General features: G+C 44.7%; 1 protein-coding gene across 1 annotated transcript; it reads right to left on the reverse strand.

Moving 5' to 3' along the window:
- Positions 1 to 2253: 2253 nt before the first annotated feature.
- On the reverse strand, positions 2254 to 26424 carry mapk12a (mitogen-activated protein kinase 12a). Its single transcript, XM_056282735.1, has 12 exons — positions 26128 to 26424; positions 24181 to 24310; positions 23805 to 23863; positions 23466 to 23577; positions 23043 to 23072; positions 22152 to 22199; positions 18912 to 19026; positions 6154 to 6225; positions 5316 to 5395; positions 5061 to 5139; positions 4753 to 4926; positions 2254 to 2925 (listed from the first exon to the last, which is right to left on the reverse strand). The coding sequence occupies exons 1-12, from the start codon at positions 26244 to 26246 to the stop codon at positions 2858 to 2860; spliced, it is 1086 nt and encodes a 361-aa protein (XP_056138710.1). The 5' UTR covers positions 26247 to 26424; the 3' UTR covers positions 2254 to 2857.
- Positions 26425 to 26847: the final 423 nt, after the last annotated feature.

The following is a 26847-nucleotide window of genomic DNA, read 5'->3' on the forward strand; positions in this document are numbered from 1 at the left end:
TAACTACTGAACTCATCATTTGTAAAGCATTTATAAAGCATTTGTAAAGCATTTGTCAAGCAAGACATGTACCAATTGTTAGTGTTAATATATGTTTTATAAATACTTAATACTGCAATTCATGATGAATTCATGCACAAATGTACATCTAAATAGTTTGTTACTCATGTACTTACACTTTCTAAAGGATCTTATGATCCTTTAGAATTTTATGAGTCTCAAGGTACTACTGGCCTTTCAATCTCATGTGTAAATGCTTTGTAAGGCATAGATAGTCCTCACTTTAGATGAGGTCATACAAAATATGTAACTAACAACTAGTAACTACCGTCATGAATTGCAGTATTAATAAGTATTTATAAAACATCTATTAACACACTCACTAACCATTGGTGCATGTCTTGCTTATGAATTCGATAGTTACTAATACTTAACTAATGCTTCATTTGTGTAGTTATTATAAAGTGTTACTGGTTCGACTAATCACAGTCCATCAGAATTTCAACACATTCAAAACGTCACTAACTAGCTAGTTCAAAGCTAAATAGCTAAAGTTTAGCCTATTTTGTGGAAAAATAACATATTTGTTGAGTGTTTTAGCCAGTTAAATATCTTCAGTTAACCTGCCTCAAGCCAAATGCCGCGCATTAGGGCTCACTGATTTTCACTTTGTTGACAGGTGGACTGGAAGCGACCATAGCAATTTGTTTTCAACTAGTGGGTGTTTTGGAACTTTTCAAACCATGCTTACTAAAATACACGAATGGATACAAATGGGGGCGGCACGGTGACGCAGTGGTTAGCGCGGTTGCCTCACAGTAAGAAGGTTCTGGGTTTGAGACCCGGGGTAGTCTAACCTTGGTGAGTCATCCCGGGTCATCCTGTGTGGAGTTTGCATGTTCTCCCTGCGTCTGCGAGGGTTTCCTCCGGGGGGCTCCGGTTTCCTCCCACAGTCCAAAGACATGTAGGTCAGGTGAATTGTCCGTACTAAATTGTCCCTAGGTATTAATGGGGGTGTGTGTGTGTGTGTGTGTGTGTATGTGCCCCCTGTGATGGCCTGGCGGCCTGTCCAGGGTGTCTCCCCACCTTCCACCCAATGACTGCTGGGATAGGCTCCAGCATCCCCACGATCCTGAGAGCAGGACAAGCAGTTAAGATAATGGATAGATGGATGGATGGATGGATAAAAACGGGCTTCACTAGTCATGAAGTGCCAGCTGTGGCTCATTGAGATACACAAGGGGCTCAGGCAGGAAGGTGGTCAGGTCAGGGGAGGAGAAAAAGACTGGCTTACCACTGACAACAGTAGCTGTGTCGTCAGTGATTTACAGTGAACATTGAAGGAACACGTTTAGCCTAACTTTCTTAGGTTAAATTGAGTCATCTTAGCAGCTGTACTGTAATCGATACATATTGTAGCGAATTTGGGGGGGGGGGGGGGGCAGCCCGGGAACCGCCGCAGACGGGGTGCGAACCCGCGTCTCCCGCACCACGGGCAACTACGTTAATCAGTCAACCAAAGGGTCCGACCCAGATTCGCGCCCCAGCTGTGGCGGTTCCTGGGCTGCCCCCCAAATTCACTACATTGGTGTCAGAAGTGGGATGGCGAGACCGTGAGGCCATCGGAAGCGCGTGCGCCTGGAAGCGTAAGGGAGCCGATATACTGAAGTGCTTCCAGAAGGAAGGGGGGTGGGGTAGTGTAACGTGCATGGATAAATAGACTCGCTAGATCTTGGCTAACGGGTCGGACCCTTTAGTCGACTGGTTAACGTAGTCGCCCGTGGTGCAGGAGACCCGGGCTCGCATCCTGGCTGCTGCGGTTCCCGGCTGCCCCCTGAATCCGCTACGATATGATCGTGTACGCACACTGTAATCGATCCCTCTCGCGTGGTGGAGCTCCTCCTCTCCCGCGCAGTAATAACCTCTCTCTCGCACACAATGACTCGGTCTCTCTCGCACAGTAACTCGGTTTCTGTCGCTCACTAAACGGTCCTTCAACCACTCTTTCGTGGTAACTCTTTTCCTCTCGCGTGCTTTAACTCCCTCAGCCTCTCTTGTGTACATTCATTTCCTCTCGCAATTTTCACTCGGCGTGTGTCGACCTTGTGATGGTCTGGCGACCTTTCAGGGGTGTCTCCCCGCCTGCCGCCCAATGGCTGCTGGGATGGGCTCCAGCATCCCCGCGACCCTGAGTAAGGATAAGCGGTTTGGATGATGAATGAATGAATGAATGAATGAATGAATGAATGAATGAATGAACTTATATAATAACCGAGCCCTCAACCTGACAAACATTGGAAAGGACAAATGAAAGAATAAAGAAAAAAAAAGTACAATTTTGGAATCCAAAATGCATAAAAAACCACATACAGACAGACACCAGAGAAATAGACATACGATATTACAGCTCAAATGTGGAAAATCCAGTGATGTAAAAAAAGAGCAGCTGGATCTTATAAAAATATATCCTCGCATGATTTCACAGACATCACTTGGTAGCTCTCTTTTAAAGTTATGTTTATCCAGAACAAATCTTGGTCCAAGTCTTGAAAACCAAAACTGTGTGTAAGAGCCACAGCGTCCTATACCGACACTTTTGCCAAAGGGTCAATACATGACAAGGTACCCGAGACGTTTGCATGAGATGCACTGCGGTAGCCATTACCTGACCTTAACCTAAACCTACCCAGTATGTCATCTATAGTCCTGTATCCGGCTGGAAGGCTCACACTTTAGTCTAGGGGACACCCACTATGTCATGTCATGCAGACGCCACAGGGTGCCTTGCACATCATATAGTATCAGTGCTTTGGCAACGCATCAATATATGACGCCGTGGGGTGAAAACATGCAGGTTTTATAGTGAGGTTTCCCTGGAGTCCGGCACCAGAGGCTTGAAAGTCAAAATCTCTGTGAAGGTGTGACCTAAAGAATAATGCACAGAGAGAGAAAGAAAGTAGAGAAGTACTTCAGTCAAATTAGTACAACCTAGTTAGACTACATCCATGAACAATAATTTACCAGACGCAAAGCTCATACCCCCCCTCCCCCACGCATCCCACATCCTGTCCCCCACAGCACCAGCATCATTCCATGTACATACATATACACATGAAAGGCCCTTCCTTGCTTCCTTGCCAACTTAATAGGATGAGCAGACATCCCTATTTACGATGCACTGCACAACATGTTGACCCTTTGTCCCACATGATGCTTACTGAGATGACGTGCCGCATTTTTGAAGCAAAACAACAAAAGTAAACGTTTTTCCATTTAAAAAAGAAGTCAACGCTTAACTTTGGTTACCATCCAGTAATAATCTCTGGCCTTCTCTGCTCAGACGTCTCCGCTCTCTCTCATATTGTGGAGCTTGACTGATGTTGAATTGGCACGCTCTTCAGTCAAAATGCACCAGCAAGGCACATAAAGAACACTCATTATTACTGATGGACATGCCTATATAGCAGTTTATTACATCGTCTGTAATTATGGCATATTATATATTGTTGTCTGATGATAGTGAGCAAGAGTGTAATGGTGTTGTTAAACTCTAATTAGGCCTGACACGCATTATATCCAAATTTTAGACCTTTTAGCAATGGTAATCTGTCAAGAGCTGACATTATAAATCTGTCCAGCACTGACCTGCAAAATCTAAACATTTTTCCTGCATTCGGACTGTTTTCATCTGGTCACCCTCCACCAGGGGTCCCCTACCTTTTTCAGTCAGGAACCCATTCAATCAAACCTGATTAAATCTGATAACTCCTACTTAAAAGAAGCGATACATTCTTTGTGTGGCCCCCCCTCCTCTTTTCTTCTCAATTATACTTGGCCAATTACCCCACCCTTCCGAGCCGTCCCGGTTGCTGCTCCACCCCCATCCGGGGAGGGCTGCAGACTACCACGTCTCCTCCGACACGTTTTCACCTGACAGTGAGAAGTTTAGCCAGGGGGACGGAGCACATGGGAGGATCACGCTATTCCCCCCAGTTCCCCCTCCCCCCAGAACAGGTGCCTCAACCGATCAGAGGAGGTGCTAGTGCAGCGACCAAGTCACATACCCACATCTGGCTTCCCACCGCAGACACGGCCAACTGTGTCTGTAGGGATGCCCGACCAAGCCAGAGGTAGCACGGGGATTTGAACCAGCGATCTCCATGTTGGTAGGCCATGGAATAGACCTCTACACTACCCAGACGCCCCGATAGATTATTATTATTATTATTATTATTAAAACCTTACAATCCACTCAGCACATATATCACCTCATCATCACTGCAATGCAGTTTTGCATTACATTAAATTAAATTACATGCATTGTATTACATTACATTTTATTGTTTAACATTTAGGCCTCTACGTATTCCCATTTCGCCTGTGTCCTTATGTTTCATAGACATAATATTTGATATTTAGCTGCAAATAGCACGTTTAGAAAAGTGCAAGTACACTACGGTGGCTGAGACGCACGTGGTTGGAACACAATGGTGGTCATTCTTTGCCTGAATTAGTTGTATTTGGTAGCGGGATCCAGGTCTTTATGGCAAACAATACATTATGATATACAATCACGGATTCTGGAACAATTTCTATCTGAATGACAACTCCTGGATATTTGAACCAGACTATTAGGAAACATAAGCCTAGATGCGATCTCTGGCGTCCCCCTGTGGTGGTTGTGAACGCTTGCCCTGCACCCAAGGCCTGACCTTCTCAGCCTTCCCCATCCCTCCACCAGCCCATGCTTACGTTTCCAGTCGGCCAAGGGCAGGTCTGTGTTGTCTAGTGAGTGATCGTATGGCTGTGCTTCCGTCTCCTCCTCCGGCTCTCTGAACTCGCTCAAGTACGGCAGGGAGAGGGCCTCGCCGGCTGTGACCCGGCTCTCCGGATCCAGTAATAACATTTGCTTCAGCACAGACACGGCTGGGGGAATTAGGGGGAAGGGGGGATAAGTCAAGCAAATGAGTGGAAAGGGGGAAATCAGATCTGAATATGACCGGGCAGATGCTTGGGATTCTTCTAGAAGAAATCAAATTAAAAAAGACACAGTGTCCTACCCTGCGGGTTCACTTTGGAGAATACCGCCTGGAGGTCTTTCTGTTCAACTTTGGGGAGACTCTTGATGTAGCTCTTGGCCTGAAAAACAAATATCAAACCATTTCATCTGGAACATATCATTATGTTTATAATGGACGTGTGTGTGTGTGTGTGTGTGTGTGTGTGTGTGTGTGTGTGTGTGTCTGTGTGTGTGTGTTTGGGGGGTTTGAAAAACAAGTTCGACTGTGGATTGCAGTCACATGTTCTTAACTCACATCCTGAGACTGCAGCTTTGAGATGAATTCCTGACTGGGTGTTCCTGTGATCTTCATGATCTCAGACAGCTGATCAAGATCTGAGTAAAGGTCAAGGCTCAAAGGTTCAAAGGTTATATGCAGATTTTACAGTTCTGGCACCAACCCGGTGATTTATAATTTTTATCACATTAAGACCTGGTTTTGAGACCTTGGGAATCTCTTCTAAAGCAAGCCTTTGTAAGTCACAAGGCACCGTTTCTACAGTGGGGTCCTCCTGGTCCACGTCAAGGACTTGCCTTTCAACTAAAGATAACCAGACATTTGACCATCGGGGCTCATTGGCTTGGAAACAAGCTTCTGGAGATTAAGAATACTAAAAAAATAAATATCTTTAAATCACTTTTTTTTTAAATTTCATACATTTGCTTTCATGTGATGCATTTTATCAAATCAATTTACTCTGCACTATTATGTTTCTATGTTTCTGCTTTAAAAATTAATTTCATTAGCATTTATCGTACTTTTATTCGACCGTTAAAACACTTGCATAATTTTAAAAAGACTATGAAAATAAAACTGTTGTTTTTTTTTCACCCCAGAAAGTCGGTACTTCCCCATTAACGGCTTGTTGTGGAAAATGGCATTGTATTGTATTGTATTGTATTGTGAAAACAGCAGTCTACACAACAATAACAGACCCATAATTGAGACTTGTGATTAAAATGAAGTGGTAATGCTTGCCTTTTACATGGGATATGAGGACAATATCGTGAGAAATAACACACTGCTGAGCCTTATAACTACACAGAGGTTTGTGTGATACCAACGGACGAGGGTCATGCAGTTTTAAGGATACGGTCGCTGCCTTTGAAGAGAGGTTTCCCTTGCAGCATCTCTGCCATGATGCAGCCCACAGACCAGATGTCCACTGAAAATGAGACGTTCGTTGAATGAGTGCATTTACAGCAGATGCTACAGGTCACATTGCTGTCAAAAATGACATTTCTGACTTTCAGCTGAAATCCGAAGGCTTTTGTGATCAGTGATTTGTGTTGCAATTACTTTGCACAAATTCCCATTCGACAGCAACTGCCACACAAGAACAGATGATAGTGCGCCATCTAGTGGCTCACTCCTCCTGTTCCAACTCTGAATGCACTGTTGTAGCGTTCAGTTTTTACCAGGGGCACCACAGATTCCGACCCGTTTCCTTCTTCTATCTATCCATCCATTATCCAAACCGCTTATCCTGCTCTCAGGGTCGCGGGGATGCTGGTGCCTATCCCAGCAGTCATTGGGCGGCAGGCGGGGCGACACACTGGACAGGCTGCCAGGCCATCACACAGGGCCCACACACACACACATTCACACCTAGGGACAATTTAGTACGGCCGATTCACCTGACCTACATGTCTTTGGACTGTGGGAGGAAACCCACGCAGACATGGGGAGAACATGCAAACCCCACACAGAGGACAACCTGAGATAACCCCCAAGGTTGGACTTCCCCGGGGCTCGAACCCAGGGCCTTCTTGCTGTGAGGCGACCGTGACACCCCACACACATATCTATCCATATCTATCTATACACACACTTTGCTTGCTTGCTGGTTGTCCATTGTATCCGATGATGACCATCTTCCCCTATTTGTGAGTCCTTTGGTGGCTGAGTAGTCCGATCCTGGATGCACAGTTGCGGTAGCAGACCAGGCATGTAAAAGTGGTGCTTGAGGGGGGTGGGGAGGGGGGTGTTTGGCAAGGATAGCTTTACGAGCATGCCTCTTCACACACTCTGCTACATGGTGTTGAGCGCGCTGGTTTTCCATATATTTCACTCCCTTTGAGACGTGAGTGCACCAGATGGTGCAGCAAGAGGCAAGTTCCTTCAAAGAAGAGGGTATACAAACACACACAAACACACACACACACACATGCACACAAACACCGTGACTAAGGTTTTTACGCTGCTGAAATCAAAAAGGAATTGAACCATGACCCCATGCCACTCATGCAGTAGGACGGGGTGTCACCAAGGGCCACACATCAAGGGCCAGATAAAGTTTATTGACCTGCTTTTATTTAATTGAAAAAAATAAAAAATCATTGATTATATTGGTCGCATGCCCAATATAGCCTTCTCGCATACAATTTGGTCCACATAAAGCCCTAAAAAGTCAACAAAACAGTTGCTTATCCATCATAGTGTTAAGTCAAGCAAAATAATGTGTTCTGATTACATTTTGACAAGTGTGCTACCATACAGCTACCCGTTTCCCAGGCCTGAATGACATTAAAAAAAAAAAGTGAAATATATATGGTCATGTGGTTTACATGGCCCATACAGCCTAGCCTGCCAGCATGCAATCGGCTGCACATAAACCCCTAAAAATTAAAAATAAACTTTGCAGTCAAGCAAAACTCACATGCAGCCCATTTCATAGACCTAAATATGACGCATCAATGTCGGCATGCTATTTAGCCACATAGACTGGCCTATTTCCAGCCACCAGACACCTGACGTTTGTTCTTTGACGCAAGTTCATCAGTTCTTGGCCTAAAGTCCTGAGCTGTAGCCACTTTCAGAATGGAGGTCAGATGTTTAATGTGAGGAGGGATCTGTGAGAGGACTTGTTGATCTTCATCACAGAGAACATTTGCTCACACAAACAAGCGCTCCCGAACATGCTCGGGGCATGGGCAGCCTGAAGGCGGAACTGTGGCATCGTGTTTGGGATGAATGGTGCAAACTCACCTGCTCCAACTGAGTCAAAATTGGCCTTCAAGTGCACCAATGCACTTCCATCAGTTCTATTTATTTTCCTAGGTTTTATTTGCCCCCAGAGGACAATTGTTGGGTAGCAGCGGCAGCATTTAAACACACCAACACTCCACAGAACACATAAGGTAAATAAATACAACACGTAGTGAGGAGAACAAAGCCAATGAAAAGCAATGCAACGGTTAAGTGTTTATCAATGTGGAGCTGGTATTACCTCTGACTGTTGGGAGTTTAGCAGTGAAATGGCTGAGGGAATGAAGGAGTGTTTGTATCTATTGGTTTTGACTACTGGGTATTTGAAGCGGGAACCAGAAGACAAAGTCTGCTCTAGATGCAGGGGGTGGGTGCTGTCAGACAGGATGGATTCTGCTTTCCTTACCATCCGCTTGTTATATAAATCAGACAGACTTTTCTGTCAGGTACCTGTGATGCTACTGCAGACCTTGCTCACCTTTGTTAGTGCATTTTTCTGTTTAAAGTTGAGAGAGGCATACCAACCAATAAAAGAAAAAGTAATAACCGACTCAATAAAAGATCCGTAGAACAAAGACATCAGGGACCTGTCGACACTGAACTTAGCCAGCTTCCTCAGACAAAAAAGGTACTGCTGGCTTTTTCTGCAGAGCAAATTGGTATTACAATCAAAGTTCAGCTTGTTGTTAATTATAGTGCCCAAGTACTTGTATGACTCAACAATCTCAACCTCCTGACCATTAATCTTAGTGAGGGATTATGTCTAAAGTCAACACATGTCTTTGGTCTTAGTCACGTTTAATTCCAAAAAGGCTTCCTGACACCATTTGGAGAAATAGTCTGACGGGACCATGGGTCATTTCATTCTCCTTCAGCAGGCTCACTATCACTGTGTCATTTGCAAATTTCACAATATGATGACTTTTGAACTCATTGCAGCAGTCATTAGTGTACAGGATGTACAGAAGAGGAGAGAGGACACAGCCCTGAGGAGAGCCAGTTGATGTGGAAGTCAAGCCAGAAAAGTGTCCATTCGCTCTACTCTCTAAGATCTGTTGGTGAGGAAGTCCAAATTCCATCCAACAATGTTGGTGTCCAACCCAAAACGTTCCACAAGCAGGTGAGGCTGTATGGTATTGAAGGCTGACGAGAAGTCGACGAACAACAGTCTGTCATGGTTCTTACTACCCGCTAATTGACTATGAATGAAGTTAAGCAGAGTTATGGTTGCATCCTGAACCCCCCTGTTGGTTTAATATGCGAACTGTAACGGGTCGAGAAGATGCTCCATGCTACCCAGAAGTTCCCTTTTAATCAGTTTTTCAAATGACTTCATAAAAAGGGAGGTTAAAGCTACAGGCCTATAGTCATTCAAGGTCTTAGGATTGCTCTTTTTGCAGTGGGAACTACTGTAGATTGTTTCCATAGATTGGAGACCTTTTGATGACTGAGTGACATATAGGGGCGTCCGGGTAGCGTAGCAGTCTATTCTGTTGCCTACCAACACAGGAATCGCCTGTTCGAATCCCCATGTTACCTGCGGCTTGGTCAGGCGTCCCTACAGATGCAAATGGCCGTGTCTGCGGGTGGGAAGTCGGATGTGGATATGTGTCCTGGTCGCTGCACTAGTGCCTCCTCTGGTCGGTTAAGGCGCCTGTTCGAGGGGGAGGGGGAACTGGGGGGAATAGCATGATCCTCCCACGCGCTACGTCCCCCTGGCGAAATTCCTCACCATCAGGTGAAAAGAAGCAGCTGGCAACTCCACATGTATCGGAGGAGACACGTGGTAGTCTGCAGCCCTCCCCAGATCGGCAGAGGGGATGGAGCAGCGACCAGGATGGCTCAGAAGAGTGGGGTAATTGGCCAAATACAATTGGGGAGAAAAACGGGGGGGGGGGGCAGAGTGACATATTAAAAATATAATTGAAAATAGGGCCTATTTCAATAGCACAGTGGGACAGCAGATGGCTACGAACATTATCAGCGCCAGGACTTGTTCGAACTTTACGGTGTCTGACAGTATTCACAACACTCTGCACAGAAAAGATTTATAACTGCTCTAGAGCACTGTCCACATCAACTGCAAATGGATTTGTAAAAAGCTCAAACCTGAATTCTGAGTCTTAAAGTCGTCAAATCTCCTGCCGAATTCTTGCCTGATATCAGACAAGATTGTCAAATCGTTACACTCATTTTCCACCTTCAGTCTGACAATGCCTTCACTCTAACTGATTTCCACGGGGGAGGGGATTCGATTCTCCTTAACCAATCACTAGAGACCAATGTATCCACATGAATCTAACATCATTTTAAGTTGGCACTGATCAGGAATCAGGAACATTTATTTGTACAAAATATCGTTTCCCCCAGCCCACCCCAGCGCAACACAAAGACAAAAACACATACCCAAACTACCAAAAAACTACAAAAATACATATATCCAACATATCAAAAAAACAAACGCTTCCATGTCCTGTCAGACCACCCTCAGTGTTTCCTCCTCGGGCGCAGCTCCAGGCAGGGCCGTGGTCCCTGGGCCCACCGGACGCAGCAGACCAGGCTCCCCCGGCCGATCCAACGCCTGCTCTTCCGGCTAGACAGATGTGTAGCCATGGCAATATACTGGTTTTGCGAGGGTTTTAAGAATGGAGAGGAGCGAAGTAAAAACAAGCTATGATGACGGCGATGTTGAGAAGACATGCCGTCTAACGCTTGACAACAGCTTGACAAGTCCCACCTTCGGTGCTGATTGGCTAATCATTAGTCCCCACTGTTGTATATTTACACCATACATGTGTCAAATAAAGAGGAAGTTACACTCGGCAGGTTCAAATAAAAGGTTGTCTTTTTATTTAACATTAACCACCATTAACACTGGCCCTAGTCTCTGAACCCCCGGGCCAAAACCCCAAGCACTCTCTTTTATGCAGCTAGCATAACCAATAACCGTCCGTCCGCGACGAGGTCACCAATCATGAACAGCTTGGACAACATGAACCAATCAAGACTGTCAACCCATCCTGTGTTGAGAACATCACAGCTCCTCCCCTGTAAATCCATACTTCCATGGGTTTTTTTTTTTACAATCAGACATCTGCATCTCACAGTCACAAATTCAGTCCTTCAGGACGACGTCTTTTTCTCACTGGACGAGTGTTCGGTTCAACAACATGTGGTGCTGTTGATTTTTCCTCCACAGTATGTGGCACAAACTGTCATTCCAACTCATTGCCTGCACTTCACTCATCATAGTCCAAACATGTTTCTACACAAGGAGAGTCCTCTCCCTGTGTCCGCCGAGTTTGATTTCCCTTGGTATTCAGCATTTGATTTACATGTCTTTTCACACAGTTTCCTTTCACTTCAACACTAAGTTACTGGACCCAACACTTCACATATTACTCCATTCAAACATTTCTCCCCTCCCCTGTAATTCTTCACTAACACTTGTTGGCCAATCGTGAAAGACCTGACATGAGGAAGGTTTTGGTCTGTTTCAGTTTGCATTTGCTGAGAGAACTGAGGTTTGATAAGTATAACCTGGTTCGCACCTGTCTTCTTTGAAATAGCTCAGCTGGGGTCTTTTTTGTCTTAGTGTGGGGTGTGTTTCTGTAACTGAACATTAAATTTGCCACACAGTGCCCAAGTACCAATGGCTCAATTCTTGGCTAGTGATTTCTTGAGATTTTGCACCAATCTTTCAGCTAGACCATTACTTGCAGGATAGTAAGCAGGCGATTTGATGTGTTTCACTCCATTTTTGGTTAGAGATGACCCACATTCTTGTGATACAAACTGAGGTCCATTGTCTGTTACTACTTCTTTTAGTAACCTGTAAGTAGCGAACAAATGTGTCAGTACTTCTATTGCTTTAGCTGAGGTGGTAGTGTGCATGTGAATTATCTCTGGCCATCTAGCATACACAGCCATCACTACCAAGAACACCTGCTTGTCGTCTTCAGCAAAATCTAAATGTATTCTTTCCCAGGGACTTCCAGCCCATTTCCATGTATGTACTGGTACAGTAACAGGTATACTATGCTGTTGTTGGCAAATAGTACACTCACTCACTTCACGTTCAATATTTTCATCTAATGTGGGCCACCAGAAGAGACTTCTGGCCAAGCATTTCATCTTAACCATTCCCCAGTGGTGCTCATGCAATTCTGATAGCATACTGTCTCTTAGTTTATTAGGAACTACCACACATAACCCCCAAAATAGCCAATCCTCCTCCATGGTTAGCTCAAATTTTCTCTGAAAATAAGGCTTCAGGGACTCATTCTGTACATGTTTAGGCCAGCTTGTCATTACCAGCTGCTTTACCACTTTCAAAACAGGATCCTCGTCTGTTTATCTAGCTATCTCTCTAGCTGGGAGAGGTAAGTCATCAACGTAAGCGAGTCTGTACCTGGGGTTTGACACCACATCCTCACTAGGCTTCACAGGTAACCGAGATAAGGCATCAGTATTGCTATGCTGCTCAGATCTCTTGTATTGGATTTCGTATGTATACGCTGCTAGAATTAGAGCCCATCTTTGCATTCTAGCAGCGGCCAGCGTCGGCACACCTGTTTTTGGTCCTAAAATTTTCAGCAATGGCTTGTGGTCTGCCAACAAGAGGAAATTCCTTCCGTAAAGATGTTCATGGTACTTCATAACCCAAATACCAGACCGAGTGCCTCCCTCTTGATTTGCGAGTAATTTTGTTCAGTTTTTGTCAACACTCGTGATGCAAATACAATTGGTCTCTCGCTTCCATCTTTCATTTTATGGCTAATTATAGAACCAACTCCATAAGGGGATGCATCACAGGCCAGAATGACGGGTAACTCAGGGTCATAATGTACTAACACTTTGTTGGACTGGAGGAATTTCTTAGCATTATCAAATGCACTCTGACATTTCTCAGACCACTTCCAGATTTGCATCTTTGTGCAGCAATGCTGTCAATGGCTGAATCAATGTAAATTGATTAGATAAACTTCCCATTGTAGTTTAGCAGAGCTAAGAACGATCTGAGTTCAGTTACATTTTTCAGAACTGCAGCCTTCTGGATAGCATGTCTTTTCTTTCATTGGATGGATGCCAATGGCATCTATGACATGGCCTAAGTATGATACACTGCTCTGCATGGATTCACACTTGTCCCGTTTCACCCTGAGATTGTGGGCTTCTAGTCTCCTAATAACCTCTTCTAAGTTACATAGGTGACTCTCTGTATCCCTCCCAGTTATCAAAATGTCATCTAATTAACGATGACACCATCCATGCCCTGAAGGACTTGATCCATAATCTTTTGAAAGATTGCGGGTGCACAAGCGACACCACATGGCAAACAATTGTAATGGTACAACCCTTTGATATGATGATATGCCTGTGACAAGTCTAGTTTGGTAAACTTCTGACCTCCCGACAACTTTGCAAACATATCTTGGGTTCTGGGTAAAGGATACTGTTCCACATTCATCCATGGATTTATGGCAACTTTGTAGTCGCCACATATTCTTACACCGTCATGTTTTTTTTTTGGTATGCATACTATGGGAGCAGCCCATTCCCTGTAGTTAATAGGTGAAATAACTCCCTCTGCTTCCAATTTTGCCAGCTCTCTCTCAACTGCTTCTCACAGTGCATAATGTACATTTCTTGGCTTACAGACTTTGGTACAGCGTCTACGGCTACATGTAGCTTTGCTTCAATGCCCTTTAGCTTACCTAGCTCAGGTTTGAACGCAGACGCATGTCTAGCACACATATCATCCACTATTTCTGGAGCCACTCTATTGACTCTTGACCATTCAAGTTTTAACTGGCTGATCTGATCTCTACCCATCAATGCAGGGCCCTTTCCTAATAGTTCTAGGTTTTTAGTGAGTTCCTTGCAGTTCACCCTCGCTGTGAATTTGCCTTTCAGTTTCAATGACTCTTGACTGTACATTTTCAACACACCACTTTGCTGGGCTAAGTTTCATGGACTTAAAACTGCGCTTATACAGCCTTTCAGATATGACAGAGACCGCTGCGCCAGTGTCTACTTCCATTTTCACGCTGGTACCATTTACCCTAACATACACATAGGTTGCAGTGTTGGAGATGCTAAGAATCTCATTGGGAGTGATGAAGAGGGACAGGCTTAGGAACAATTATATTAGAGGGACCGCTCAGCTTGGACGGTTTGGAGACAAAGCAAGAGAGGAAAGGTTGAGATGGCTTGGACATCGGTGGAGGAGAGATGCTGGGTATACTGGGAGAAGGATGCTGAATATGGAGCTGCCAGGGAAGAGGAAAAGAGGAGGTTTATGGGTGTGGTGAGGGAGGACATGCAGGTGGCTGGTGTGACAGAGGAAGATGCAGAGGACAGGAAGAAATGGAAACGGATGATCCGCTGTGGTGACCCCTAACGGGAGCAGCCGAAAGTAATAATAGTAGTAGTAGACACTGTACGGTTTCACAATGTCACCTGTACCCAATTCCATTGCAAAAAGTTCAGACCCGCCACAGCCCAAAGTCTCACCAGTGTCAATGGCCTGCGCAGCATCAGCCATACATCTTGACGGCACACCACAGTCTTTTCTCTCAAACGGGAACTGGGGATCGTTGCAAACTCAATCTGTCTGAAGCTGGAGAGTATTGCAATCGTCATTGCACTGGGGAGCGTTGAAATCACGATCCATCTCACGCTGGGGAGTGTTGAAATCACTGTCCGTCTCGCGCTGGGGAGCATTGCAACATCTACTTGGTGCAGCTTCCAAATGCTTTGCCCATTGTGGTGGCTTGTCACTTCCTCCTACCTTACGTGAACGGCATGCTTTTGCGATGTGCCCTTTTTTCCTTGCACTCGCGGCACTCCAGTTCCTTGAATCTGCACTCATCTGGGGCCTCATGTATCAATCATTACTATGGTCAAATTTGTTCTTACATACCCATGGAATTCTTAGCCCTCAAGATTCCTTGAGTCAGTTGCAAAGCATGATGGTTATTTGTAATTCCTTCCTCCAAAAATCTATTGTCCACCTCTTGCAAGCAATCACCCAGGCCTGTTAAGACATCAGTGTTAGCCAATCGGTGTCTAAACTCAGGGGTTACCCAGGTTCTACACTGGTCTCTGAGACAAACTTCAGGGCTAAAAAAAAACCCCATGGGTGTGTAAGAACAAATTTGCCCATAGTAACAATTGATACATGAGGCCCCTGGTCTGCAGCCATTTACATTACAATGATAGCACGGCTTCCCACGAGCTTCAGGCTTTCCCATAACCTCTCTGTGCTTTGCGTTGGCTTTCTTGTCTACCACGTTAGCCTTACACGTTTTCTGTGAGAACTGCTGAGCTCTGCACTTTGTTACTTCATACGTAAGCCCCATTTCGACTGCAACTGGCAATGGCATGTCTTTAGTGTGAGCCGCGTTGAGCAAACGGTCGCTTAGCTTCGCGCTCCGAACTCCAGACAGACAGACAGACAGACAGATCCATCACGCAGCGGCAGCGCCTCCTCTAAAAAGGCCCCAAACGTGCACGTGGCAGCCAACTTTCTCAAACTTGCACTGTACTCACTTATCGACTCCCCGTCGAGTTGATTCCTTCCGTGAAACTTGCATCTTTCGGCGATGAAGTTGGTTTTGGGAACATAATGCTTTTGTAACAGTTCCACCAACTGCTTGTGAGTTTTTTCAGAGGGCTTATCCGGCGCTCACAAGTCCACTGCCAAGCTGTGCGACCTCTTGCCTCGTGAGAAACACCGACTTGGTTTTCTCCGCTTTTGGGTCCAAGCCATTGGCTGCAAAGTATTGTAACGTGCATGGATAAGTAGACACGTTGGTCCTTGACTAGCGGACCGGACCCTTTAGTCGAATGGTAACGTGGCCCTTGCGGTGCAGGAGATACGGGTTCGCGTCCCGGCTGTGGCGACGGTATCTCGGACTGCCCCCCGAATTCGCTACAGTATTGCGCCAGTCTCTGTCGATTTCAATCAAATCTTCCTTCGAAGTGAGAATCTTCTGGCTTCCCCAATGCCATTTTCTGTTCGACGCAGGCACGGCGTTATGGGTGGGCCTGACGGTCCTAGGACCGCCTACTTTTCACCAGGCCCACCCTACAATTTTCCTACCTCAAAAAAAAAAATATTTTTTACAAATTTTCATTAAGTCATAAATGATTCGAAATCAACCAATAATCGCATGATTTTGTGCTAAAAATGGTTTTTCTAAACATAATTTTAAATGTTGATGTTCATGCGTAAGCAAGTTCATGAGACACGTGATGTGGTGTTCGACGCCGGCGGGATGGGCTAGGCTAGGATAGGCAAGGCTAGGCTAGGCTAGTTCCAACTGCCATACCATGAAATGCCTTTGCAATGCAGCCGACTTTGTTGCTAGATGGTCTGAGGCTGAGCCATGTAAAAAAGAAAGGCCGATGTTCATTACTACAGGATGCCTACTCTGTGACGACAATACATTGTTTAATGCATCTTCTCTATGCGCCTTTATGAAACAGAAAAAACACCGGTGTTAATGAAATCATCTAGCATAGCCCATTGTCTTGTGATCATAGAGATGTGTAGACTGTGATTGATAGTGATCGATAATGAACTCTAGTAGCATGTCTTCACGTGACAGATGACGTTATGGGCGACTTCTGAGTACTGGCTCGCTGCTCTGCTCGCGTTACTCAGGCGTCCCAATTCAATTCATTTAAACCTCCTCCCCAAAGGGGACTTTGCATGCCCTACGCAACGCTGTACTACCAAACTGCACCACTCTAGGTAGCGCGTAGGGTGGGTACTGGGACAGGGCCTTTGATTGGGCTGTGGTTGCTTGGTCACAGACCTGTTGCGCCCTCTATTGGTCGGTCAGTGGTAGAATTATAGTTCAAAATAGTCACTCACTGGCTTTCAACGGTGGCAAGTGATGGTACCGCTGCTGTTAAAGCAATATATATTTTGCACTGAGTAATCTTTAACATTTTGGCTCATTTTGTCAATGTTGCATGAATTATGAGGGTTTTTTTGTGATTACATTTGTTATTCTATCTAGCTCGATTTTGGTCTCAAAATGCACCAAATTGATGCATTTAAATTGTCAATATTGAAAATTTTTCTTCCGGGGGAGCACGCCCCCGGACCCCCCTAGGGAATTCCAGGCCCAACCATAATTGGCCTGGCCCACCCAAATCTGAAATCCTGGAGCCATGCCTGGTTCGACGGTCCTTTCACTCACCGAACGCAATTTTCTTAGTCTACTGCTGCCTCAGCGGAGTTGCTCGACGTGCAAACTCGGTGTCTTCCAACTTAACAAATCCCATCGTAGTCGCCAAACTGTTGTACATTTAGACCAGCGGTCGGGAACCTATGGCTCGCGAGCCATATATGGCTCTTCCGGTGACGGCATATGGCTCCCAGACAATTTTGAGTTGAAAAAAAAAATCAGTTTGGAACTGATTTTAAAATACTTGTGATATTTCTTAATAATACTGTGTCATTTTAAAGTAAACAGAAATTAGTTTTGAAGATAAATTTCACGGGTCACGGGTCACCCGTGGGTCGGGTCGGGAACCAATAGCTCGCGAGCATGTCCGGGTCATTGTAAAGGTGAAGAAATCAATTTTATCAGATAGCCAGCTAGTTTATCCGCTTCAACCCTTGTAACGGAAAAGATGGCGAAAAGAAAAAAAGACGATGATTACCGTGCATTCCAGGCTGCGTGGACAGAGGAATTTGCATTTGTGGAGAGAGCAGGATCTGCGGTATGTCTAATATGCAATGATAAAATTGCATCGATGAAACGGTCAAATATAAAGCGGCACTTTGATACGCCATGCAGCACCAGAAGTCGCATTAAAAGTAAGACATATTTAATTTATTATACGTTAAAAATACTATATGGCTCTCAATGAAATATATTTAGAAATATTTGGCTTTTATGGCTCTCCCAGTCAAAAAGGTTCCTGACCCCTGATTTAGACCATACATGTGTTCCGAAAATGTTAAGTAAAAAGGAAATTACACCCGGTAGGTTCACCAAATAAAAGGTTGTCTCTTTATTTTGCATTAACCACCAATAACACCGGCCATAGCCCCTGAACCCCAGAGCCACACCTCCAAGCGCTCTAACATAACCAATAACCGCCCGTCCACGACGAGGTCACCAATCATGAACCAATCAAGATTATCAACCCATCCTGTGGCGAGCACGCCACACCCACCCTGCGGCGCTCATTGGATAATCACTTTTTCAACCGAGACCGAGAAACGGCTGTTGCGTGTCATGTTGCCAGAACAAAAGAATCTGTCAACTCGGCGGAGTGGGTGGAGTCAACTCGGTGGAGTGGGTGGAGTCAACTCGGTGGAGTAGGTGGAGTCAAAAGTATGAAGCCAGGCAAGCCGGATTCTACTTTGAGTGTCTTCAGTTTGTCCACGCATCTCTCTTTCAGGAAAGCAGTGGTAAGTGCGTTTGCCACTGACTGACAAGTCGGAAAGTGAACATAATTTCCCTTCTGCTGTTGGTTCTCCCACAAACGCAGTTTTGTTCGAAAGGCTTTCACTGCGTCACGCATATCCATCATCAGCTGTTTGCGTCCCTCAGGTTTCATATTCAGGGCATTGAGATGCTTCGTTACGTCGCACATAAAAGCCAAGTCACATAACCACCTTTCATCCTCAAACTCGGCGAGGGTGCAGCGGAGGCACACCCGTCTGTTTGGTTTGGTGCACATCGCTGTGCAGATCACAGCTACAACTAGGCAGGCCAAAATTTATTGAGAACCTAAATTGATATGTGGGCTGGATCAAAATTTGCCAGGGACCAGATTTGGCCTGCGGCCCTTGAGTTTGACACATGTGCAGTAGGATTTCAACAGCTTCCTTACCAGTCTGAGTGTAGTGCATCCAACTCAAGATGACCTCTGGGGCTCGATACCACCGTGTCACCACATAGCCTGTCATCTCACTGTCTGCCTGCCGCGCCAGACCAAAGTCCAAGATCTGCCATAATGACATAAATTAGGAGACTCAGAGAGCATACATTTTCACAACTAGGCTTTTCCTTTTCCTTGAGAAACAAGACTCATGTGGGTCTTGGCAGTGTGAGACTGCTGGGGCCTAGTAAACATTCCCTGATAAGTACAATTCTTGCGAGTCAATTAAACATCACAGATTCGCATCATAAAACAGATAGTATATACATATACATAGTGCAGAATAGACAGCAGGACAGCAGAGGTAGAAAGCCAGACCCACAACCTAAAGATCATGGGTTTGAAACTTGGCATCTACTGACCCCTGACACTTAACTCCAAAATCTGCTCCAGGGGTGATACATTGCATGTGACCCTGTACTTGTACATATGTAGGAACTAAACATTTCCATTTTCCAGGTGTCAGAAAGGCCAATTTCAGTGTGTTCTTCTCTAAATAAATATGAAATATATTTAGTTTCATGTATATAAAAGAGTATGTGTGCACAACATGAACAAACACTAGCTGGGGTAAAGACCAAGTGTATGTGTGTGCTTATGTGCAGGCTTTGTGGTTGACCACTGTTGGATACAAGCTGTGAGTTGTGTATGTTAAAGGAAGGAGGAAAATGCATGTCAGAATCTGAATCAGAATCAGAAACACGTTTATTGCACACACATAAACTTTGACTCCGGTTTCGTGGCTCTCCCGGTGTACTTAACATAGAATAACAACACTACAACACAACAATCTTCAGATATATTGACAGACGAAATGCATGTAATTAACAACTAATAATTAGTAATTAACAACTTTTATAAAATATTGGCTAATGTGGCATTGAGCTGTTTCGCCTTGTGATTTTAAACGACACAGGCCGTTGAGTTTGTGTATGTGGGCAAGCTGCCCAGCCACTACGCAAGAAAAAGTGACACGTGGATACGGCGGCAGTGTAATCACTAAATTTGGGAGAAATATCCATTCGTATTGTTAAGATTCATACTCGTCTCACATCTGTTGTTACTAGAAACTCAAGCAGTTATGAATGATACAGTTGTTAAGTCTCAGGATGTTAAATATCATGTCAGGCCAATGGTAACGCTGATGGTAGCAAGTACTGATTGACAACGCTGCTGCAATAGTGGCTCACTAGTCAGCAACGTCATCCACTCGTCAGTCTGTTTGACTTGTTGAGTGACAACCGATTGTTATGCATGTGGTTAGCCTGGCATGTGCTGAAATTATTAAATCTATTGGAACAGTTAACATGGAGACCCATTCGGCCGTGTTAATGTGCAAAGCCTGTGTGCTATTCAGAGGCTGTGATTCATTCCCACGTGGTAATAATGGAAATGGTCATGTTAGATGCAGGAAAATAACTTTGTAGTTTGTGGTGACCATTCCACTGCTGTCGTCAATCCATTATCTGCATACCGACTAAGGTCTGTCACTGGTCTGCTTAATGTCAATACTCTCAAATGGCCCATGTCAAATCTTTTTGCAACACATTTCGGTGGCCTTACGCATATGAAATAGGGAGCAACTGTACAGAAAACTGCTTGTGTTCTATTATAACAGGTGTCTGAAATTCAGATTTGACCAGAAATGTAAAGCGCTTTGAGTGGCTGTTGCAGCTAGAAAAGCGCTATATAAAATGCAACTTGATTGATTGATTGATTGATTGAAATGTAAGATGTGGAAGCCTCGCCTTTAGCCGCATTTGTTGTAGTGCAAACACGTGGGTCGGATCTGTACAGACTGGACAGGTTGTGGGACAAACATGTCTGCGCCCTGTACACATGCATGCAGGGACAGACACATGGGTGCTGTTCCGTTATCCCATACTGAATTATGCTGTCTATTTCTATCTGCAGCTATCCAACTCCAAAGTGAACTGGTGAACTGCACTGGTCTTGTTTAAAGTTAATAGACTGCACCTGTGTATTTGGCATATAGATATATATATATATAAACACTATATGAAAGACATGTTAATTCCTTACAAACCAGCTAGAACTCTCAGGTCCAATGGCAGTGGTCTTTTAACCATCCCTCATACTAGGTCTAGAGCAGGGGAAGCTGCATTTTCTATTTACACCCCAAGTAGATGGGACGCCCTGCCTGAGGACCTGAGAGAGGCCCCCCACACTGGACACATTTAAGAGCAGGTTAAAAACCTTACTTTTCAAAACAGCCTACAGCTAAATTCATAGTGCCTGTGTGAGTGTTTTATATATTTTGCTATTTTTATATATTCTACTCTGTTGTTACTCTTAATTAATCAGTGTTTATGGCACTTTTGTTTCTTTTATTTTACTAACTCAGCTTTAAACTTGTCTGTATTTTTATAAAATTTGCCTGTACTTTTATTTTTATTTTATTGCTTTATTGTGTGAAGCACTTTGTGTTACATTTGTTTGTATGAAAAGTGCTATACAAATAAAATCTGTCATATATATATATATATATATATATATACACACACACATACATACATACATACATACACACACACACACATATATATATATATATAAAACATACTGGACAGTTGCATATTCATATATTGTATATTCATTTACTACATATTGGGCAGCTTTTTTGCAGTAAATACCAACTGTGTCTGTATTGTCCAGCTGCTGTAACAGCTTGAATTTCCCTCTTGGATAAATACTAAATACTACTACCCTGTTACTTGCTCTTAGCACTTATTGTATTCACTCATTTTAAAAAAAAAATCTCTTTCATGCGCTTTTACTTTAGCACTGGTTTTGCTCTTAGATGCTTGTTTAGAGAGAAGATGCACTTATGACCTCTGATGACTAGTAGTTCTCCTGATTTCCTACGTTAAATATACTTATTGTTAGTTGCTTTGGATAAAAGCATCGGCTAAATGACTGTAATGTAATGTCCACTTCAAGATTAAATACAGGAGAAGAAAAATATAAAAATTAACAAATATTGAACAGTTCCAAAAAAAATGAGGCCACTAGGTACAAGCGAGGTTGAAAAGGTAATAAAATACTGGGAAGTGCTGTCTCAGAGATAGATACTGACTATCCAACTGTAACATCACATCCTGAATTTTCAAAAGCAGTGACTGATAATGTTCACACTGATTACATGGTGTGTGTAGGATGTGTTTTACCAACCTTGAGCCCACAGTCTTGGTTAATGGCAAGGTTTCCTGGTTTTAGGTCCTGCAGACAGATATGAAATTAATAATGAAGTTTCTATCCCCTCTGAAAAGGTAAACTTTTTATTGTGAACACAATTACCTTTGCCCCCCCCCCACCCCCCTTTTTCTCCCAAGTGGTATCTGGCCAATTACCTCACTCTTCCCAGCTGTCCCAATTGTTACTCCACCCCCTCTGCCGATCCACAGAGGGCTGCAGACTACCACATGCCTCCTCCGATATATGTGGAGTCACCAGCCGCTTCTTTTCACCTGACAGTGAGGAGTTTCACCAGGGGGATGTAGCACGTGGGAGGATCACGCTATTCCCCCCAGTCCCCCCCCCCCGAACAGACGCCCCGACCGACCAGAGGAGGCACTAGTGTAGCGAACAGGACACATACCCACATCCGGCTTCCCACCCGCAGACACGGCCAATTGTGTCTGTAGGGATGCCCTACCAAGCCGAAGGCAACACAGGGATTTGAACCGGTGACCCCTGTGTTGGTAGGCAACGGAATAGACCGCTACCCCCTACCTTTGCTTTTTAATATCAACAAACACAGGCGGATGGACACACACACACACACACATGCATACACAAACACAAACACACACACACACACACAACATGCAGACACACAAAAACATAGATACACACACACACACACACACACACACACACACACACACACACACACACACACACACACACAAACACGCGTACACAAACACACATACACAGCCACACACACACAAAGTCACATACACTCACTCACCACACACACACACAAATACACACACATACATGCACACACAAACAAACATGCAGACACAAACACACGTCATGGATTTAAGTATGACTTACCCTGTGAATAATTCCAGCAGAATGAATGTACTGTGGTAAATTAAAGCAAGGAGTCATTGAGATGAAGTCATTTAGTAAAATGAAGTGATGCTCATCCTTCATTTATCATTTTCTCACTTACATATTTCTATTTCTACTCTCACTTGTTACTTTAGTGCTTACCTCTCTAAATACTGTTACAATACTGTTGAATGTTACATTTTAGATTTTAAACTTGAGACGTTAGCTTAATTTTGAGTTTTTTGGCCTGTACATACTGTTAAATTTCAGATTTCAGATTTTAGTCTAACTTTAAATTTCAATGTCATGTTTTTTTTTAGCTTTCTGAGGATAGCTTGATGCCTAAGCATTTCATTGCCAGCAATGTCTGCCACCAAGGTACTGTTTTGCGTTAAATGAATAAAACTTGAAAAGGTTCCCCACCTTTAGACCTTTCAGCATCTGGTACACCAGGTACTGGACTTTGTCCTCTGAGAGTTTCTGTAGCTTCATTAGCTTCCCCAAGTCTGTTCCCATGAATGGCATCACCAGATAACTGAATGCAGAAAAAAAAACATGCATTTTAATGTAAGGTTTGTAGTACAAATTGTGCATTAAGCAAATAACAGAGGCAGCCAGATTCATGCTATTTGCCAAATAGTATGAAACAGTTGGAGCAGTTTTGTCAGGAGTTTTGCAGATATAGCATATCGCTGCACAGAAAACAATCAAAACCTCAGGTATGCGATAAGCTGCACTGCCACACACAGAGCCTGTACTCACAAATCATGGAATCTGTCCAGAGAAAGGTCAGCAGTGAATACATCCAACAGGCCTATCACCTGCACCGGCGAGAAATAGATAAATTACATTTAATACAAAAATATCACGAAAAACCAATACCTTGATTGTAATCATTATGTGCAAGTAGAAAAAGTGACGGTGCATGCCTCATGATAAACCAGGTAGTTTACCGATTTTCTAATTTTCATTTTTCTTATATCTAATTTAGAAACGACCTGAAAACTCAATAGCCCAAACCCCATCGATTATGTGAAGTTAGCATTGCACTGGTCTAAAGATAACAAGCAATACGGCAATGCTGCCTGCAGACCTGTGGCCCCGTATCCCCAAAGTGACAAGTGATTCCTGATCTTACATTTTCGTGTTTCATGTGTTTAAGAAGCCTCAGCTCTCTGTAGGCCCTTTTGGCAAAGAGCTCTGACTGGAACGGCCTGTGAAGCTTCTTGATTGCCACTTTGGACCCCGTTCTGGAGTCCACAGCTGAGCTGGAAGTAGGAACATATGACAGAATACAAAACCAATAATATACATATTCATTCAAGAATCTCACTTTAGACCAGCGGTCCCCAACACCCGGGCCACGGACCTGATTTGGCAAAATGAATAAATAAAAAACAAAAACATCTGGATAACAATCATATAACATCATAGGCTATTTGTGTGGTAATTACATTGACCATGGCACTGTCTGTGCTGCACTGTTCCTCACCATGTCAACAGGATGAGGATACTGATATTGAACTTCAGTAATGTAGTGCACATGAGGGCATCACCCACTTAACTACTTCTATGTGTGTGTTGCAGCTAGCTAGCTACCACAAGTAAAAAACAACCACCACCTGAGAGTTTCTTTGGAAATACAAGGTCTAATGATGATGATAACACAGAGACAGCAGAAGCCCAGACTGCAAAAAAGAAAAAGAAAGATCCCTTCAAAAGGAAACAGGACGAGCTGTATGTAAAATATGGCTTTACTGTGACCGATGACTCACATGTCATGAGCATTGCAGGGAAACAAGCCCAAGGCGCTCACTGATTCAGTGATATTGGTGGGTTGCAACGTTTTTAATATGTTCATGCGAGGAAAATATGTGCTGTGTGTTTAATATGCAGACGTTACTTAAATGTTACGGTGCTACTGACTTATAAACCTAAATTCTGTTTGGGATTAACCCCCACCCCCCGGTCCACAAGAATATTTATTGTCAATATTAAACCGGTTCGCTGTGCAAAAAAAAAAGGTTGGGGACCCCTTGTGTAGACCAATAGTTCTCATCTCAACCTCTTTGCCCCCAAGGCCCTGGGGGTCCAAAAGGGAATATTCCTTTACAGGAGACATGATTATCTGTCTGCCTGTCAGTTGATCTTAATCCATTTAACCCGATGAAAGCATAAAAGTAATGTGAAGATATTTGCAGCGGTAGTAATTCTCAGATATGTACACAGCAACAGTCCTTCATTTCCCCTTGGCCCCTTCACAGCAAATGTGGCATCTGCAGAAAGTGGTTTAAATAATCCTGATTGCTTCTTTTGCCTTCAAGACTCCACTGAATGGCTGCTGAGGTCTCGGTGTTTTGTGATTGAAGCTTTCATTAACTTCCTGTCATCCGAAGAACCCCTGGCAGCCCCCCAACCACCACCACCCACCACCCCCCGACTTGAGATACGGCTCTGGACGTCAGCAGCAGCCCAGCAGTGACCTACAAACCGCCTCGAGCTTGTTTTCGGTTCAACTTCGAGGCGAATCGGCTGGTGTTGTTTGGTAGGCGGCACGCACGCCCGCCCACACGCTTCGTGGTTGGTAATAAAAGGGACCTCGTGCTGCGGGGGGGGGGGGGGGGGGGGGGCGGAGCTGAGAGGTGTTGCGCGCTCGGTGCGCAGAAATGTTTACGCACGCGACCATTCAAAGGCGTCGTAAACTCAGATCCTTTTTAAAACAACGACGTCCCGCGGTCACATTCCGCTCTGTCGCTTCTCACGCATTCACCCCCCCCCCAAAAAAACAGACACACCGGTTATTATAGACAAGACACCGAGTAAGAGGGAGAAATGGGTCCCTGCAGTCAACGAAAACTGAAATTAAAAGTGTCATACGAGGAAGTGAAAAGTGGCAAAGGGCGCGAGCAACCCCCCCCCCTTTTGTTCTTGTCTTGCACGACTAAAGCGGCCACCCACCCACTCACCCACACGCACACGCACACGCAGGTAGCACCATCTGTCCTTATAGGCTTCCTTTGTTATCATGTTCGTATTAAGCCACGTTATTACTCCGTATCCACCCACCCTTACTTATTCCACTTACCATACTGTCCCATACGCCCCCGTCCCCACCTGCTTCAGCTCCCGGTACCGCTCCGGTACTTCCCATGTGGTCTTGTTGACGTCCTGGCGGCAGTAGCCGGGTCTGACTCGACCCGACATTTTCCCGTCGCCCGAAACAAAGCCGCCCGATACCTGGTCCCTCGGCAGTCTACCTCCTTATCGCTTCCGTCCTACGCACCTCGCTCGCATCGTCCCACCTTTGGCTGCTCGCGATCGGTGACTACGCAGCAGCGCGTCGACGGCATAGGCAGGGCGCAGCCCGAGCTCGCCCAGACCACTCCCGTGCTGTTCACGAGAGGGGCGAGACGGAGACTGTAAGGTGAAAACCGCGAGACTGGATCACAGAGGGTGACGTTAATTGTTTGTTTGCTTGTTTTCTTTGACTTTTCGGAGCCCACAGTGTGGGTGATAACCAGGTCTGCTGTGACACGGCGTATCTGTTCAGTCTGTAAATAGACTGCATTTATACAGCGCCTTCCTTTCTGGTCTACCGACCACTCAGGGCGCTTTACAGTGCATGTCTCACATTCATACACCGATGGCAGAGGCAGCCTGCCGCTGTCAGGTGCCAAGCTGCTCATCTGGAGCAGTTGGGGGGGGGGGGTTAAGTGTCTTGCTCAAAGGACACTTCGGCGTGCTCTCTGAAACAGCAGGGGATTGAACCAGGGACCTTCCAATTACTGGACGACCCGCTCTACCT

Source organism: Lampris incognitus, chromosome 6, assembly GCF_029633865.1.
Source record: "Lampris incognitus isolate fLamInc1 chromosome 6, fLamInc1.hap2, whole genome shotgun sequence".
Taxonomy (NCBI): Eukaryota; Metazoa; Chordata; class Actinopteri; order Lampriformes; family Lampridae; genus Lampris; species Lampris incognitus.

Bases quoted from the DNA above. Each gene is read 5' to 3' on its own strand.
- mapk12a (XM_056282735.1), bottom strand. From the start codon at position 26,246: ATGTCGGGTCGAGTCAGACCCGGCTACTGCCGCCAGGACGTCAACAAG. The intron at 23,578-23,804 runs GTGAGTACAGGC...TTCTGCATTCAG, and splicing joins CTGGACAGATTCCATGATTT to TTATCTGGTGATGCCATTCA. The intron at 2,926-4,752 runs GTAAGCATGGGC...ATTATTCTTTAG, and splicing joins GCCCTTGGCCGACTGGAAAC to GTCACACCTTCACAGAGATT.